The following is a 17,814-nucleotide window of genomic DNA, read 5'->3' on the forward strand; positions in this document are numbered from 1 at the left end:
AAATATTTCAGGATAATGTTTTACAAGTAATCTACAGTAAAAATCGTACTTAGTAAAAATGGCTACATTTAGTGTTTTAGAATTTTAGTTGAAAGAAAAAAATTGCTTTTCATTGAATAGGCCTAAAGTTGTAATTTCAAAGAACGAAAGAACTTTTCTTTTTAGTCTCAGTTTGGAAAAAATCTTACTTCTGGACTAACTGAACTATAGCCTTACACCCTATGATGTGAATATGGGACGGTAAACAATTAAAATATCCTGTCTGTCCGTCACAGGTTCGGAGTGAAGCCAGAGTGGTTGATTGCCCACCGTATCATCAATCATCGCAACATGCGCGACGGTAGCATCTTGTACCTGGTGAAGTGGAGAGACCTTCCTTACGACCAGGCCACTTGGGAGGAGGAGAGTGAAGACATCCCTGGACTAAAGGCAGCTATAGAGTACTACCATGTAAGTTGTAGACTGGTGAATACAAAGTAGTAAAGAATATAAGTAGGGGAAAGATAATATCGGCAAAAGAAGATGAGTTATTAAGGGTAAATAATACAAAATTTTTGCGAAGAGTGAGAAATAATTTATTCGTAGAGAATATTTATGCATAAACAGTAAAGAATATAAACATTATTACGGTTATTAGACCTATTATATTATTACTTTTCAAGACAGACATAATGATAAAGGATCATTAATATAATTAATTTGTATAGGTAATGAATGGTTATTGTATGTGAAATATAAGTAGGCCTATTCACAGTATAATGAATCTATATGATTATGAAATAAAATACATAAGTTGGACTATCCACAGTCATATTTTGAAAATGTGTTTTTTGCCAAGTTTTGTAAACTCAATTTTTTATATTTCAGGATTTGAGGGCTGCAAATAGTGCAGATGGATCGAGAAAGAAGAAAGGAAAAGGAAAGAAAACGAAAGCAAAAGAAATTGCAGACGAAGAGTTGGACCGTGATCCTCGAATGCCGTGAGTTTTTTTTTATACTACCTATAGATGCACTTTAGATATAAAAACATGTTATATGTTACCATAGACTAAGCAACACAAGTAGACTCCTTATCCCATTGTTAATTTTGAAGCTGGTTTTTCATGTCTAGTTCATGTACGTCCACACTGATCGTTGGGGTAGACAATATTTTGTTTATATTATTTTAGGGTTATTTTCATGATTTGTGCCTTACTATTTGCTTATATAACTAGGAGACCAGTTATTGTTTATGACTAAATCATTTTATTTGGTTGAATGAGGTTTTAAATGACTGAAATAACAAGAAACAAATTGATAACAAAACAAAACATAACCTCTACAGTTGGACGTACATAACTAACAATAAAATTGGCTTCAGCTGTTCCATAAGGATGACAAATCTACTAAGGGAGTATGATTTATCTATGATTTTACTTACATTAAGTGTGTAACTTTACTTTTTGAATATATCCATGACATTTTATACTCTTCCGCCTTTTTATACCTTCAAATTTGTAACAAATGTTACAGACGAAGGTACACACCACCTCCTGACAAACCGATCTCAGATCTCAAGAAGAAGTATGACAAACAACCAGACTATATCGAACAGACGGGAATGATGCTTCATCCCTACCAACTGGAGGGGCTCAACTGGCTCAGGTGTGTATGATAGCGTACAAAGTTTTAGTGTTTATTGAAATAGATACATCATAAATATTCGTATTTAATCACTTCAGAACTAGTCGATATTTTGTATACTGAATCAAATTTTGTGAAAGATGTAGAAATTTAGTAGGTATAAGCTAGATTAATTTTACTTTCCCTGGGGCTCCAAAAATTGATTGTTCAAATTTTAAATGGAATCTGGGGAATCGTTTCTGAACTTGATGAATTTGGACTCAATTGTGTTTTGTCTGCAGAAACACATTCTAGATGTCTTCTGCAATCCTAATTCTGCACAATTTTAGCCCTAAAAATTACCTAAAACCATTCAGATCCTGGAAATAAATCAAGTCTTGAAATATTGATGAGAATTATTTAACCAACCTTCGGTTTTAATTTCGATCCAAATTGTGTTCACTGATTGTACATTTGAATTTTGCCTACGACCAACTTTGTATCTGAAATCTAAACAAGTGTTGGATTTGAAACAGAAAAATTAAGCCGTCACTTCATATTATCGCGGAAAACAATTCTTTCCTTTTCTAAATTCCTTTATGAAGTAGGGTATTACATAAACATAGCGTTTGCCAAGCTTTTAACATTGTAGCAAGTATATGAGTGTTAACACCACGTTTGTCCGCAGGTACTCCTGGGGTCAGGGCACCGACACTATCCTAGCTGATGAGATGGGTCTGGGAAAAACCATTCAGACCATCACGTTCTTATACTCCTTGTACAAGGAGGGTCACTGCAAAGGCCCGTTTTTGGTAAGTTTTAACTCTTTGTTAAAAAAAACATATTGTAAAAATAATGTTCATTAAAAATGCCAAAATAAAAAAAAAACAGTAGAACCTTAATAACAAGACCCTTGATAACAGGTGTAAATTTCAAATCCAATTGCATTTTTTTCAACCTTAATCAGATGTTTTTGCAAACCTTGATAAGAAATCAACCTTGATAACAAGTTTTGTTTAATAATCCCCATTAGAGTCTTTTTATCAAGTTTCTACTTAGTTTTTCTTATTCACATAATTCATAACCAAAGTAATATTAGATCATCGTGATTTTTAGAATTAAAAAAAAACTCTTGCGAACCTGTAGTAAAGTTTTGAAGATTACGAATTATTTTAAAATCAAACTCTCCCTCGGAAGCTGTCTTATCTGTGTCTCATCGGTTTTTATCCCACCTTGATTTGCTCTTTGTAGCTATTAAGAATCATAATTCTTCAGCTTCTATTTTGATCCATTCCCTCTCCTGGAGATTATATACTCCCCCCCGCCTCCCATGAGTAACTATTATCTCACATGTCTTTTACAGTGCTTTTTTTGCATTCACTGATATCTCCCTAATTCATAGTGCCTTACGCTGAGAAACACAACCGCTCATTTCCCCTATCTAACCTTAATCTCCTGCTTCATGTCTCAACACAATGATGTTACTTAAGCTGATGTAATGTTTAAATTTAATAACTTATCTGTCCAAAACTGAATCTCGATATACATAAATTCAAACTTTTTCACTTCCTAGGTGAGTGCTCCTCTCTCAACAATCATCAACTGGGAGCGAGAGTTCGAGACCTGGGCGCCAGACTTTTACTGCATCACGTACGTCGGCGACAAAGACTCTCGCGCAGTGATACGCGAGCACGAGCTTTCGTTTGACGAAGGCGCCAACCGTGGGGGCCGAGCCGGCCGCGTGAGGTCCAACAATCTCAAGTTCCACGTGCTGCTCACGTCCTACGAACTGATCAGCATCGACGTCACCTGCCTCGGCTCTGTGGAGTGGGCAGTGCTGGTGGTTGACGAGGCACATCGACTGAAGAGCAACCAGTCCAAGGTGGGTGTGGTGTAAGCTTAAGCTTGATGTTCATGATGATTATGAGCTCTTGTATTGGAATAAAAAAGTTGTATTCCCACAATTTGGAACTTTAAGATACACTGAATGGATTTTACTTTCATGGTAGTAAAATATGACGGTAAATAAAATCAATCAGAGACTTAAACTGAGCAGATAAGTATTATTTTATCAATTTTTTTTAGTTTCAGTAATGAATAAATAACAAAACATTGCTGCTGCCAGTTCAGGTTGCACTTTTGAGACCAGTAGAAATAACGTCAAAAACTAATTTCTCAAACCGTAATTTAGGCTACTTGTGAAAGATTGTGAAGAGTTTTAAAACCTTGACAGCATAATAAATATTCATTAATAGTCTGTACTGTGGGAATAAATTTTACCCTAACAAGCCCTCTTGCTCTTAAGATTCCCTTTTCGTAAATTAAAAAGGAAGGAATTGGTAATGTATCTGTTATGGATTGACCATCATGTGATTGTCCATAGTTCTTCCGTATCCTGGCGTCATATAACATCGCCTACAAGCTGCTGCTAACCGGAACCCCGCTGCAGAACAACTTGGAAGAACTGTTCCACTTGCTCAACTTCCTCACTCCGGAGAAGTTCAACGACCTCACCGTCTTCCAGAACGAGTTTGCGGACATTTCCAAGGAGGAGCAGGTCAAGAGGCTGCATGAGATGTTGGGACCTCACATGCTGCGGCGACTCAAAGCCGACGTACTCAAGGTACGAACTGTGTGTCTGCGTCTGCATTTAAAATACACAGTAGGCTATAAGCAAATTGACACATAATTTCTCCCATTTGTTTGACATACATTTGATTGAATATCCTACTTATGTGAACAAAAAAAATTATTACGATTATGCTAGTCAAGTGGAAGGGGTAACTGAGTTTTTACGGGAAAATCACACAACTGTTACTGTGTTGAGGGTTGTAAAATTTCAGGGTTAAAAAGACTGTAGTATACTATAATTAATTGAATGAAAATGTTTGAGCCGTTTTTGTGACAGTCAGATTTTCTGTTTTTCCATGGGGGTTTTTTATAGGAAAATCACAAATAAAAATGAAAATTTGAAAATAATTCCTGGAGATACCACAAGGTTTCTAAATGTTATAGTGTTAATCACTTTAAAATATACAGGAAATGTGATACACTTTACAGTTAGTAAGTATTATTCAGTACTCTATTAATGATTTATTGGCACACCATTTTTCAGAACATGCCGACAAAATCAGAATTCATCGTGAGGGTGGAGCTATCTCCACTGCAGAAGAAGTACTACAAGTACATCCTCACTCGTAACTTCGAGGCTCTCAACCCGAAAGGAGGTGGTCAACAGGTAATTAAATTAAATTAGTCTCTGAAAAGGTTAATCTGGTATAGTCAAATGTATCTTTAAGTTAATATTATGAGGCTATAAGTGATTGGCACTTCACAAAATTAGTAACACATTTTTTCTAAATACTTAGGATTGGGTTGAACCACAGAGAAGTAAGATATAGGGGAACACGCTTATGGAACAACAGTGCGCTTTTAGCTCTGGAATTGTGGGGAGGAAATATAGAAGTACCGAGCAAGGAAGAGTACAAACGGCTATTGTTTACAACATCAGTTAAAGCACACAGGCTGTTCCTATAGAGTGAGTGCTGTAGTATGTGATGGTGAGGGGGAGAGGAAAGCGGAAGGGTACGGCCAATAGAATTTGTACTAGACTCAAGCGACCGGTGCTAGAGACAACTTAAGTGTACCATTGAATGTTTCCTGAACTTATTGTTTGTGAGAAATATAATTAATGTTGAATTGACTAGACTGAAAATATTGTGTTCATCATCACTGAATGGAAACTGTTTTTATAAACTTGGTAGCACCACATTTACTTTTCAATTGTTAGCTTACCACCCTCGACTAAAAACACTTTTCTTTCTTACAAGATTTTTTTTAAAGTAAGTATGGTAACTACTTGGGCACAGATAATCTGGTACACTTAGCAAAATGGCTACTGATGGACCTGACTATAGATTATATTCTTTTTTTTATTAAAAAAAAAAACAATATTTTGTAGTAGACATCCAAACAAAAGTAAACTCTGTCGTTGGTTGTTGAACTTGGTATCCTAAAGGTAGCTTGCCATCGTAACTGAAACAGCAACAACCCACTAAGTATTTTTCTGTTTAGACTTTTGAGACCAAGTGATCTTTCACACCAAGCAAAATGGCTAGCCAATCACCTGATTAGCCTACAATTTACTAAAGCTGTAAGACACCAGGGTAATAACAATTTAGGTAAACTAATAAAGACTTCAATCAACTCATCAATGAACAAATAAGTAAAGCAAAACGTTTTACAAAGTAAAGTCTTTAAATTGAAACATTGAACTGTTGAGTTTCTAAGTTTCTTTTCAAGAATGGGAGGCCACAATTTTCAAAAGCATTCTCCTTAACATGGTTGTGTTTCAGGTATCTTTGCTGAACATTATGATGGACCTCAAGAAGTGCTGTAACCATCCGTACCTGTTCCCCGCTGCCAGCCAGGAGGCTCCTCTGGGCCTCAACGGGGCTTTTGAGCTGCAGAGTCTTATCAAGGCTTCGGGCAAGCTCATCTTGCTGTCCAAGATGTTGCGGAAACTTCATGACAGCGGCCACAGGTACAGTTTTGTCTATCAATTCTGAAGGATTCAATCTGGTTATTCCCAGGTGTGGGTTGATTAGGCTTCAACATTCTCTATCCTCCTACTGTTCCTTCCTCCATCCTCTCCCACTCTCTTTTTATCCACGTATAGCTTACTTAGTCTATCAATATATACATATCCAGTTAGTTCCATTCTGGTAACTCTGATGTGCTTCTTTCCTCCTATCCCTCCTCAGTCGCCATCTGCTATCACATTATTTTTCTTGACCTCATATTCATCTTTTAGGCCTTTTTATTAATTTTACTACATCAGGTCTATTGTACTTTGTTTCCAAGTTGTAGGAATCTACAGCCAGATTTTTTCACCTCGGGTCTGGTAAAATATGTTGACCTGCGGGTCTTGTAGCAAAATTAAGTTCCTTTAGAAAATATTTATCTAAAAATTAATTGCTATAGGTACTACAGCTGGTTTACATAATTTTGTTCTTTTATCTCCTATGGTCGTGGTGAAATTGTAAACCTCACCTGTATTTGTGGCAAAATCGTGCACACTGCACACCCCCAATATAAATTACCCGAACTAAGCTTGACCCATAATTTATTTCCGGTCGAGGCTTTTCAGGGCTTTAAAATATTGGACCAACACACCGCGCATGGGGTTTTCTGCAATAGTAGGTCTATTGTTGTAACTGATGCAATTTTTGCAGAGTTCTCATCTTCTCCCAGATGACCAAGATGTTGGACATCCTAGAGGACTATCTGGAAGGGGAAGGCTACAAGTATGAGAGGATTGATGGATCCATCACTGGTACACTCAGACAGGAAGCGATTGACAGGTTCAATGCCCCTGGAGCTCAGCAGTTCTGCTTCTTGCTGTCCACAAAGTAAGACTCTTGCTGAAGTAGTAAAAATAACGATATAAGTAAGGGTTCGGCAGTCACATCACTAACATGGTATCACATCCATGTTTTCGGCCACATTGCAGATGGCCAAAACGCAGTAACGTAGTTCCAGAATTCTAGCCTAAAGACCACACTCTTGTTAGAAAGTACTTTTTATCAAGAGTACTTGTAACAAAAAGATGTTTTAGTAATTATTGGTGGACTCTCTGGGATCAGTTTTTTTAAATTGCTTCTAAAATTATTTCATAATTACTTAACTAAGTTACAGTAAACAGAAATGTAATTGCAGAAATATCATCATAGTAATTAAAACTTCATATTTGATTTTCTGTGTTTCTAATTAAAAAAGTCAAATAGTTGTTCCTCTTTGCTCTGCTAATTAAGTAAAATTCCAGGTCCAGTATAGCACTAAGAATATTATGGGTTAAGAAATTTGCTGCTTTCAAAATTTAATAATGGAAGAAATGTTTGGAGATACATTCATTATCAAGCAACCATAATATTAAACTGATATCATATCTACTTTTTAGTGTTTTTTATTGGTTTTATAAAATGATTAAATATTGTTGTGTAGGGCTGGAGGTCTTGGTATCAACTTGGCCACAGCGGACACTGTCATCATTTACGACTCGGACTGGAACCCTCACAACGACATTCAGGCGTTCTCTCGTGCCCACAGAATAGGTCAAGCCAATAAGGTGAGTGATCGTCTTTAATCTTGCCTGACGTGGTTCACATGTTGGATCAAACATGTTTTAAATGTAAAATCAGTGGTTTGCCGTGTTACAAAATTAGGCAATCTTTGTTAAATTTGAATAATAAAAACAGCTAAAAATAGCAGTAGCATAAAAGAAAGTTAAGAAAGTTAAAAGAAGTACAGGTAGGTCATGAAGCATTTAGAAGACACATGAAAAAAAAACTTTGATGTCGTCGCAGACATCATGTCGTAAGACTTGTGTTGTATGTCATGAAATTTAAAGAGACATGCACGTATTTTGCATGTTAGAATGTTTGACCCATTCTTTGTTAACAAGCCAGTTTAAGACCCAACAACTTAAGCAACAACCTTACATGATATAAGAATATTTATTTCAGGATTGACACTATGATCAATTAACTACTCAAAACATCCTTTGTGGGCTACTGAATAACCTCATTGCATGGGGATGAGTGTCAGTGCGCATGCGTCAGACCTGTATGACATGTCACACCAATCACTGATCAATCGGTCTCTTGCGACAAATGACCGATATACAGATGATATCTCGGACATGGGTTGCAAGCAGTGTATAAGCTCTGATTTCATTACATTGCTTGGTTTTATGTGCGACATCCCTCGGGCAAAAATGATGTCGTAGATGACTGGGGAAAAATTGGTTTAACACCCTAAGGTTGCCTCAACTGAGAAGTATTTTAATTTCATGTTGTGTGACAGGTTATGATCTACCGCTTCGTAACTCGTAACTCAGTGGAGGAGCGAGTGACGCAGGTCGCCAAGCGCAAGATGATGTTGACACATCTGGTGGTGCGGCCGGGCATGGGCGGCAAACAGGCAAACTTTACCAAACAGGAGCTGGACGACATCTTGCGGTTCGGAACAGAGGAGCTGTTCAAAGAGGAGGAGGTTGGAGTTTTATTTAAGTTTTGGTCTTAAGCAATCAAATTTCATAAACAATTTTAATTAGTCCACCTACTAAAAGGTTGTGTTGCTTGCCTATTAAATTGGATAATGGAAGTGAGGAAGTTGTGTTAAATGTTTTTAATTTTTCTAAAATTAGTTTTTCTAATTTGTATCCTTAAAAGATTAAAGGCCTCATTTTAATTACAATTATCATGTAGAGCTCAAATTACATGATAAATGATTATTTACAGCATTCGGTAACTGAGATGAAGTGCTGAATTCACAGTATATCATGTCCCATGTTATCCTTATGGAGGATCATTCAATTGTTGTAGGCCTTATTTATTTATTTTATACGAAGATATTAAAATGTGATTAAAGAACACTTCATTAACTTCACTGTAACAGCAAACATAAGTACCTAATTGTAAAACCTAATGTTATTTAAATTGGGAATACATCTAACATGTTTAAGGAAACATTTTAGTAAACACCACTGCCTCAACAAACCTGCAAAGAAGCAAATTTCCATTTTCCTGATTGCCTGTTTTTAGCCTTATTATTTGGAAGAGTTGTGTGACAAAGTTATTTTTTGTTTCAGGGTAAGGAAGATGAGGCTATCCACTACGATGACAAGGCAGTAGAAGAGCTGCTTGACAGATCCAAGATGGGCATTGAACAGAAGGAGAACTGGTCCAATGAGTATCTGTCCTCCTTCAAAGTGGCCAGCTACGTCACCAAGGAAGAAGATGAGGTGAAAATATTATTTAAACTAATTGGGTCCAAATAAATCTCAGGGATCAGGTGATTTCTTGAAGCTAATTATGTTTAAGCGTTTGTCATCCTCCTTTAATCTTCAATTTGCCCTTTTGGGCCTTATGAATCTTGTGCCTGGACTCTACCAAGCAAAACAAGGGGTGAGCTGAATAGTAATAGGTATGAACTGCTCAGCTAATTCGTAAGTAACGGCCACTTTACAGTCCTGTATCCGTCATTCTACCGACTGACTCCTATAATAGGCCTACATTATTTACCTACCCTTTTTCAAGACCAAGTAATTTGCTAAGCCATGAAAATTCAGGAATCTTTTGGTAAATATTTGTTGCTATGTTGCTAGTCGTTTTTTAATAATTTAGGGAATTTTGATACAAAAATCTTGTAATTTTATTGAGATAGCAAGAGATAAGATCCTGGCATAAACAGTTTATAAGGTGAATTGAAATTTGTTAAAAGTCAACAATACTGTAGTAAACTTGTCTAATTAAAAATTTAGGATTGGATTTTTGTACGATGATTCCAAAATTGAAATTTTGGATTAGACTATCGCCATAGTCTAATCTGTTTGTCACTGTGAAATGCTCCAAGATTGTACTCTGACTTACAAAGCGTTGTCACAACGGATTCCTACTATTGTTTAAGGAGGAGGAGGTGGGCACAGAAGTGATCAAGCAAGAAGCAGAGAACACAGACCCTGCGTACTGGGTGAAGCTACTGAGACACCACTACGAGCAGCAGCAGGAGGACATCAGCCGTACGCTGGGTAAAGGCAAGCGAGTCCGCAAACAGGTCAACTACACGGACGGGGGCGTGGTCGAGAGAGAGAACGTGGACGCGTCTTGGCAGGAGAACCTCTCCGACTACAACAACTCTGACTTCTCTGCACCATCTGGTGAGTAAATTGGTTTGATAATGCAAGTATTTAAACTTTAATTACAGAATGGCCATTTTTTACCCAATGTAGAATTTGGCTGCACCAACAACAGCTCTCCATCTCTCTCTATCTTCTGCCTCTTCCACTGCTGCCCCGACTTCTCTTTATTGAGAGACTAACACCCCGTTAGTCTCTCAAAAGCTATGATAATGACTTTGGATACTTCATGTAAACTCCTCATCCTACAGTATGCATTGCATACAGAAGTTTTTACAAATACAGTGTGTTTTTCTTAATCACAATAATGTTATCGGTAGATTAATCCGCTGAGAAATGTATAATTGACAGCTACATTACATTGAAGTAATACTAAATATGGAGCTTAACATAAAATTTATAAATTCACTTTAAGTTAATGCCAATTTTTAGTGGCATAAAAGGAAAGTCTTTTTTTAATTTCCATTTTTTTGATAGATAAGGATTTTTAAAATGCCTACCAAATTACCCTTAGTATATAATACGTGAAAGCGATTCTACAAAACACTACTCCTCCCTTAATAATGGACGGATTTTTACAAACGATGTGTCAAAATTAAGCATTTTTTGTGTAGACGCCCCCTTTCACCAATTCCTGTAATAAAAGTCCTTGGGCTTTGCCCCACAGGCCATCGAACCCCAATGTATTTCATATGAAGAAAATTTACAAACCCAGATGTTATGCTTCGTTCTGCTATTTAATTAAATCTGTTTATTATGAAGATTTGTTTCTTCGTGTCATGTGCTCAATGAATTACACTTTTGCATATATTGCAATGCACTATATAAAGTGGTAAAACATTAAGAAATATGCATTTAAATAATTAATAAGTACGATTGAGCTTTGTCTATATGTTTCATTGCAAGTGTGTTGTTACTGTTTCTTATATTAGGTTAAAAACAGAATTATTCTTTTCTTTATTCTCACCCCGTAGCAAAGCACGGGCAGAGCAACTAGTTTTATTAATATTGTTGAATGGTGTTAGGTATTTAAATTGATTTTACCTTAACTATACATTTTGTTGCAGATGACGACAAAGAAGATGATGACTTTGATGAAAAAGCCGATGGTAAGTATATTAATACATTTGTTTTTACGGATGTTGAGGATGGTAAATCATCTGTTTAATTAACTTTTTATATTGGAATTCACTAGATTCATATACATAAATGTGTATCATCATCTCTCTGTGAAGGGTTTGTATGAACTTAGTAAAGAAAGGTGATTATTCAAACATCACTAGCCTAAACTGGCTCCTTTAGACACTAGTGTACAGTATGCTGATAATCACTATAAAAATGTGTTGAACATGTATATACTATGAGCAAAACAATAATGAACTATTTTACTTACACATTTAATAAAGTGTAAAGATGATTTCCATGAATTCAAAACTGCCATTTTTGCTGCAATGTAAAAACAATTGTTTTGTTGGTAATACTTCATGTTTTTACATATCTCCTCCAAATTTTCCCAGGAATTGAAGGTGGAAGGAAGAAGAGACGACCTGAGAGGAGAGAAGAGAAAGACAGACCTCTGCCGCCTCTGTTGGCTCGAGTTGGTGGTAATATTGAGGTAGGAAATTTGTATTAAACAAATTATAAACTATATGATGGTTTAGCTTGCATTCAATATTTATAGTTCAATAGAGAGTGTTTTCTTAGCACTATTGGGTAGTGCGTTTGTTGCCCGCTGGAAAGACCAAGTCTAAGATTAGTGTTTACAGGATTGTAATTATGAAATATAGTTGTGAAAAAAACACTAAAAAAAATTTAAACGTCCAAGTAACAACTTATCAAAAACAAGAGAAGATTTACTAGAGGATAATTTGACGTGGTGGAAGAAATTGGCTACTTTTTTGGGGCAAAAATTTGGATTGTATTTTTTTGGCCAAGGGGAGAGATAAGTGGAAAACAGAAATTTTGTGTGAGTTTGTTTAGGGTTATGTACCAAGTATACAATACGAGAATGTTAATTCATATATTTAATTCAGGTACTTGGATTCAACGCCAGACAGCGTAAGGCATTCCTCAATGCAATCATGCGCTACGGCATGCCTCCCCAGGACGCATTCAACTCTCAATGGTAAGTCTATTGTTGTAATACTTAGACTTAATATTCATTATTAAAATAACAAGGTTAACAACAACAAAAATTTTAGGGAAAATTTTTTCCAATCTTTAATTCTCAAGCAGACAATACTCCAGAACATATTTTAGTAGTCAATTGAAAATTGAGCGATAAGAAGTTACTACCAGGTCTTACAAGGCCCCTCACAAATAGGAGTTTGGCGAATGATAGGTAAATTGTTAAATACCTGTATTATTAGTAGGGATGGTCAAGTCTCGAAATTTCGGGAAATTTTCGGGAAATTTTAAATCTCGTTATACGAGACGAGATTTCTTTTTGGCCGAGATTTTTATCGAGACAAGAATAAAAAAAAAAAAAAATTAAAAACGCCTGCAGAAAGTCAATGCAATACCCGCAATACAGGAGCGTGTTGTAGTTGCGTTTCCTTTGCGAAGGCGTTCTTATTTAATTAATTCTTTAAATGTAAATATTACTTTAATTATTTTAATAATATTACTTTAATAACATTTGAGAAGTTTTGTTAAGTGTAAGCAGTGCGAGGAATGTTTTATTACTATAAAAAGTCAAAACAAGTAACTATTTTATAAAAATTAATATTGCTTTTATTTTATGATTTATTTTATTTTAGGATAAGTTGAACTCTATCCTAACTGATATCACTATGTTTCCTAATCGTAGGCATTTTTAATAAGTTAGGCGTGATTAATAAAAAAATTTTATGCTGATGTTTTTTAATAAAAGATTGTAAATATTCTTGCCTATTATCATTATTTTTGTATTTAAACAGTCATCTAACAATGTTACAAAATCAGGTAAAAATTTTGAACGTGCACTTCCCGTTGTGTATGAGAAGGGAAATCCCGTCTCGATCTCATCTCGAAATTTTATGAGAAATAAAAAATCTCGTCTCGTCTCGAACTAAAAATCCAATCTCGTCCATCCCTAATTATTAGTAATCATATATGGTTGCAATGACACCTAGATTCAGTTCACTAATCAACTAATAGTCTTCAATCGCAAGGACAGAAACATTGTTTCTCATAAAGATTGTAATTTTCTTACTCTGCAAACTCATAACACTTAACTAACAATTCACAAGGATGAAAAATAATATATTATTAATAATAAACCTGGTACTTAATAATATACCTGGCTTACCAATAATGCAGGTATTGAAACCACTTATTCTATATCTTAATAATTCAGAGGCTACCTACCTTAAAGATTTGGCAAAATTGTTTCCTGTTTGATAAATTTTATTATTAGCAATTTTAATATTTGTAACATTACTAAATTTAACTTATTTTTGTCTTCTGAGGGAAATAAATAATAATCAGTATAAAAATAGGCAAAATAAGCTAGACGTAAAGTATAGGGCCGTGTGTCTGTGTGTGGCGTGAGTGTGGGGTGACTGCTAGGTGTTCCAGGCTGGTCAGGGATCTCCGTGGGAAGAGTGAGAAGAACTTCAAGGCGTACGTGTCGCTGTTTATGCGTCACCTGTGTGAGCCAGGGGCAGACAATGCAGACACCTTCGCTGACGGAGTGCCTCGTGAAGGCCTCAGTCGCCAACATGTCCTGACACGCATTGGCGTCATGTCCCTCATCAGGAAAAAGGTGAGGATCTTTTCGTTTCCTTTTGTTTTGATTGTTAAGATTGTGTTGGATTACAAAAGGCTTATAGGTCAGTAAATAGAGGTTACAAACAATAATACAAGTCTACGATGGTAGGATTATTTTCTCAAATTAACTGAAACACTGAAGGTCTTCTAGTGACAAAGTTCTCCAGAAAAGTCTTAAGGTTTTCCCGTCCCTTTTATGTCTATTGATGTATATTCATATTTTTGTCCAACCTTCACATTGTAGGATGCCAGAGTCTAGCCCGGAACCGTTTTCACATTCCTTCAGGTTAGTTTCTAGAGTGTTTAAAGTAGGGGTGTGCGAATAGTGATTTTCAACCTTGAGCCGAGCCGAGCCGAGCTTTTTAAAATATTTTCGAGCTCGAGCTTTTTCGAGCCGAGCTTTTCCTAGCGTCACCTTATAATAATAATAATAATAATAAATCTTTATTGTCGTTTGGTAATATAAACATTACAATAGACAAGGTCAACATGTTTTGTTACATATGTTAAATAAAATATTAAATATTCTACAGAAAATGTTAAAATATAGTTAAAAGAATCTTAAAAGGATAAAGCATCAGTAATAATAAAAACTTTAAAATTAACAGGGAAAAGACCATAACAAGAACAAAGAATCATCAAGACTGCTTGGCCTCACATTTAAGCGTTAAAAAATCTTCATTCTGCAAAAACTCATCAACTGAATAAAAAGCACGACTTGTAAGCCAATCTGATAATTTTGACTAGGGGTGTGCGATGCATCGAAAATGCATCGAAATTTCGATTCGATTCGATTCGATGCATCGAATCGCGATTCGATTCAGTGGTGGTCAAAAAACGATTCGATTCACGAGGGAGTCAGTATCCATATACGAAAAACGCCTGCAGAAAGTCAATGCAATACCCGCAATACAGGAGCGCGTTGCTGTTGCGTTTCCTTTACGAAGGCGTTCTTATTTAATACATTCTTTGCATTAAATATAGCTTTAATTGTTTTATATTTTTTTGTTTTGACATTGCAAATGATTAGAGGTTTGTTTTTTGTCTTGATGTAAGCAGTGTGTGAAATATTTTACTACTGTGAACCTAGCCAAAACAAGGTAGGTTACTCCAAAATCATTTTAAAAATAAGTCTGAAAAATTGTTACTTAATACTTAACTAGTAAGATTAATGTTATAGACTGATTCATTTGGTATTTTTGTTAGGTGTCTGCCGGTCCCCGTCCCCGAATTTTTGTTGGGGCAAAAGAAAAAAAAAAGAATAATTTATTTCCAAAGAAACACTCTTATATTATTATATCTATTATTACAGAGGAATTAAAATGTTCAAATGAGAATTAAAAATTAAGTTGGCTCACGACCTTTAAGAATAAAGACACAACAGAGCAATTGCCGCACTGCCACTAGCCAGAGCCAGGTCTAGTCGTCTACTGATAAGAGTAACAAGACAAAAGCCGTGACGCAACACTAACAGTGCAAAGAAAACAAAGTCAAAAGAATAGAAAGACTATTTATCCAGACATACTAGTATAATCATTTATTGTTTATTCAATACCTAATTAAAAATATATTTTATTATTTTACATAATAAATTATAAACAAAAGAAATATCTGATATAGTGAACAGATCTGTATCTTGGTTAGATGGGGTTAAAAAAATATATTTCTAAGATCCAATACAATATTTACAACTCACAAATTACATTGAATTAATTTCTTTGAAAATCTCTAACAGTTTTGTGTTTTTGAATAAAGAAATATATTTCTTTGTCTCTACTTCCTTGTTTCATCACTTGCATTTTGTCAGCAATTGAAGCAACTGGGTAGCAACCGGGTGGTGTAAGAGGGGAAGGGGGAGGGTCTATGACCTTGAATTCACACATCGTTGCCCGGGCCTGGCTGGTGAGACTGATTCATTGTTTTTGTTGACATACTACTACCCTTCCTTAAGAGAAAAAGGCCCTGCTGTTCCAAAAACATTGAGGGTAGTTTAAAAACATTGACCTGTGTTGCCAAGGGCACTAGGCTAGAAGATAGCATTTAACTTTCTTGTCTCTTGATTTAATATTATTTTAATCTTCTATATATTATTTAAGAGTTACTTTTCGGGTACCTAATTAGTTGTGATATTGTTTGGCTTTATTTTATGGATTTTTAATTCTTTTCATTCATTAGCTATCAAAATCAGTTGTTTTAGGATTTTAATCTCTTGCAGTAGGTCTATACTACTGTATGACATGATATGCATTTTTTAGTCCTTATTAATTATACCATAAACAATGTTTGTATGTTATTTACTGTTTTTGAGTTTTATAGGAAATTAGTTTACACAATATCTTTTCTTCAATGAGTTCTCCACTTGACATGTTGCTTCTAGCCTATTACTATTTTAGGCCCTATAAAAATAATGCCTAGGTAAAGCTGTAGGCCTACTGATGCCAATAATAATTCTTTATTTATGATTATGTAACAAATAATGTAAGTGTGAGGTTATTATACTAAGGAGGTTAGGAGGCAGGGAATGAATGATACATATTGCATGGTGGAAACATATTATTTTTATTTTCTTCTTGCTTGCAGTCCTGAAGCCGGTCCACAGGCCCTAAACTTGTGATATGTAAATTTATTTCTTAATGGTCTTTTTATATTAAGTTCCATTCAAATTTGTTGTAATTTAGCTACCGGCACCTATTTAGTTATTTAAACAGTTATTAAAATGAGAATGAATGTCTTGATAAAAAAAATATTTTCTTCTTTCTTGCAGTTGAGCCAATTCAAGTAAAAATTATGAAATAGGCAAGTAAAGCAGCTCACTGGTATTTCCAGCAGTTATTCTAATACATATGATTGAAAATAAATATTTTTTCACCTAAAATTCATATGTTAAGTATGAAATAGGCCTAATACCACATCAACAAAAATTTGTATTACACAAATGTGATACATTTTAATTATTGTTAATCCACTCAATTGACAATTATGAATAGAAAAATACCGTATTGCTTCGAATCGAGTTGCATCGAATCGAATCGAAAATCTCTTGAATCGAATCGTTGCTTCGAATCAAAAATTTTTTGCTGCTTCGCACACCCCTAATTTTGACCTATACAAATTAATACTTTCCTGATTTCTAAAATGTATTGGAAGTTTATTAAATAGTTTTATTTGCAAATATTTATAACTTTTGATAAATTTTGATAGCCTGGCTTGAGGAATATATAAATCTTTTGATTGTCTGGTGATATACCCATGGATTGAGTTGCAAGGAACAAATTTATTCAGATTATCTTTAACGGAAACTAAATTGTAAAAAATTAAAATATTAGAGAGTGTCATGATTTTATTTTCAGCAAAAAATGTTTTGCAACTAACCCTATCTGGAATTTCAAACATAATTCTGAATTCTGAACATTATCAAAAAAATAAATTATTAAACATTTTTCTTCAAAAAGTGCATAATAATAATAATGTTCAGTCAATTTTTAAATAAACACAATATTATTTTAATATGTCTAAAAACATTGAGAATTGTCAAGACATCAAATAGTAGATAATCACGATAAGAACTGAACTGAACTAAATTAAGATGCAAGAAATAAAAGGATATGATTGAAGGCCTGATGAGATATGCAGTGCAGACTGAGCCAATCAGATTGTCTTTCATAACAGAACAGCGCTAACTTGAATGACAACAAAACAACTAGCAAGTCGATTAAATATGTATGTTGTAACTACTATGAATACTTTATTCCATTTTGTATAAA

At 34.9% G+C, this 17,814-nt stretch overlaps 1 protein-coding gene across 5 annotated transcripts in view; it reads left to right on the top strand.

Moving 5' to 3' along the window:
- LOC129004279 (chromodomain-helicase-DNA-binding protein Mi-2 homolog) overlaps positions 1-17,814 on the top strand; it is a 48,515-nt gene that overhangs the window by 17,089 nt on the left and 13,612 nt on the right. For 3 of the 5 annotated variants that reach the window (XM_054432797.1, XM_054432798.1, XM_054432801.1), the window contains exons 13-29: positions 276-450; positions 868-980; positions 1,513-1,644; positions 2,291-2,414; positions 3,176-3,484; positions 3,986-4,225; positions 4,718-4,840; positions 5,958-6,145; positions 6,837-7,013; positions 7,606-7,729; positions 8,467-8,655; positions 9,254-9,406; positions 10,072-10,321; positions 11,368-11,409; positions 11,818-11,915; positions 12,334-12,425; positions 13,850-14,045. In XM_054432797.1, coding sequence (XP_054288772.1) covers positions 276-450; positions 868-980; positions 1,513-1,644; positions 2,291-2,414; positions 3,176-3,484; positions 3,986-4,225; positions 4,718-4,840; positions 5,958-6,145; positions 6,837-7,013; positions 7,606-7,729; positions 8,467-8,655; positions 9,254-9,406; positions 10,072-10,321; positions 11,368-11,409; positions 11,818-11,915; positions 12,334-12,425; positions 13,850-14,045 — 2,725 coding nt within the window. The remainder of the gene's footprint in view (positions 1-275; positions 451-867; positions 981-1,512; positions 1,645-2,290; positions 2,415-3,175; positions 3,485-3,985; positions 4,226-4,717; positions 4,841-5,957; positions 6,146-6,836; positions 7,014-7,605; positions 7,730-8,466; positions 8,656-9,253; positions 9,407-10,071; positions 10,322-11,367; positions 11,410-11,817; positions 11,916-12,333; positions 12,426-13,849; positions 14,046-17,814) is intronic. The other 2 variants (XM_054432799.1, XM_054432802.1) reach the window with 1 other exon arrangement.

Source organism: Macrosteles quadrilineatus, unplaced genomic scaffold (genome assembly GCF_028750875.1).
Source record: "Macrosteles quadrilineatus isolate MER2022 unplaced genomic scaffold, UCM_ALF_1.0 Scaffold_9__3_contigs__length_116548681, whole genome shotgun sequence".
Taxonomy (NCBI): Eukaryota; Metazoa; Arthropoda; class Insecta; order Hemiptera; family Cicadellidae; genus Macrosteles; species Macrosteles quadrilineatus.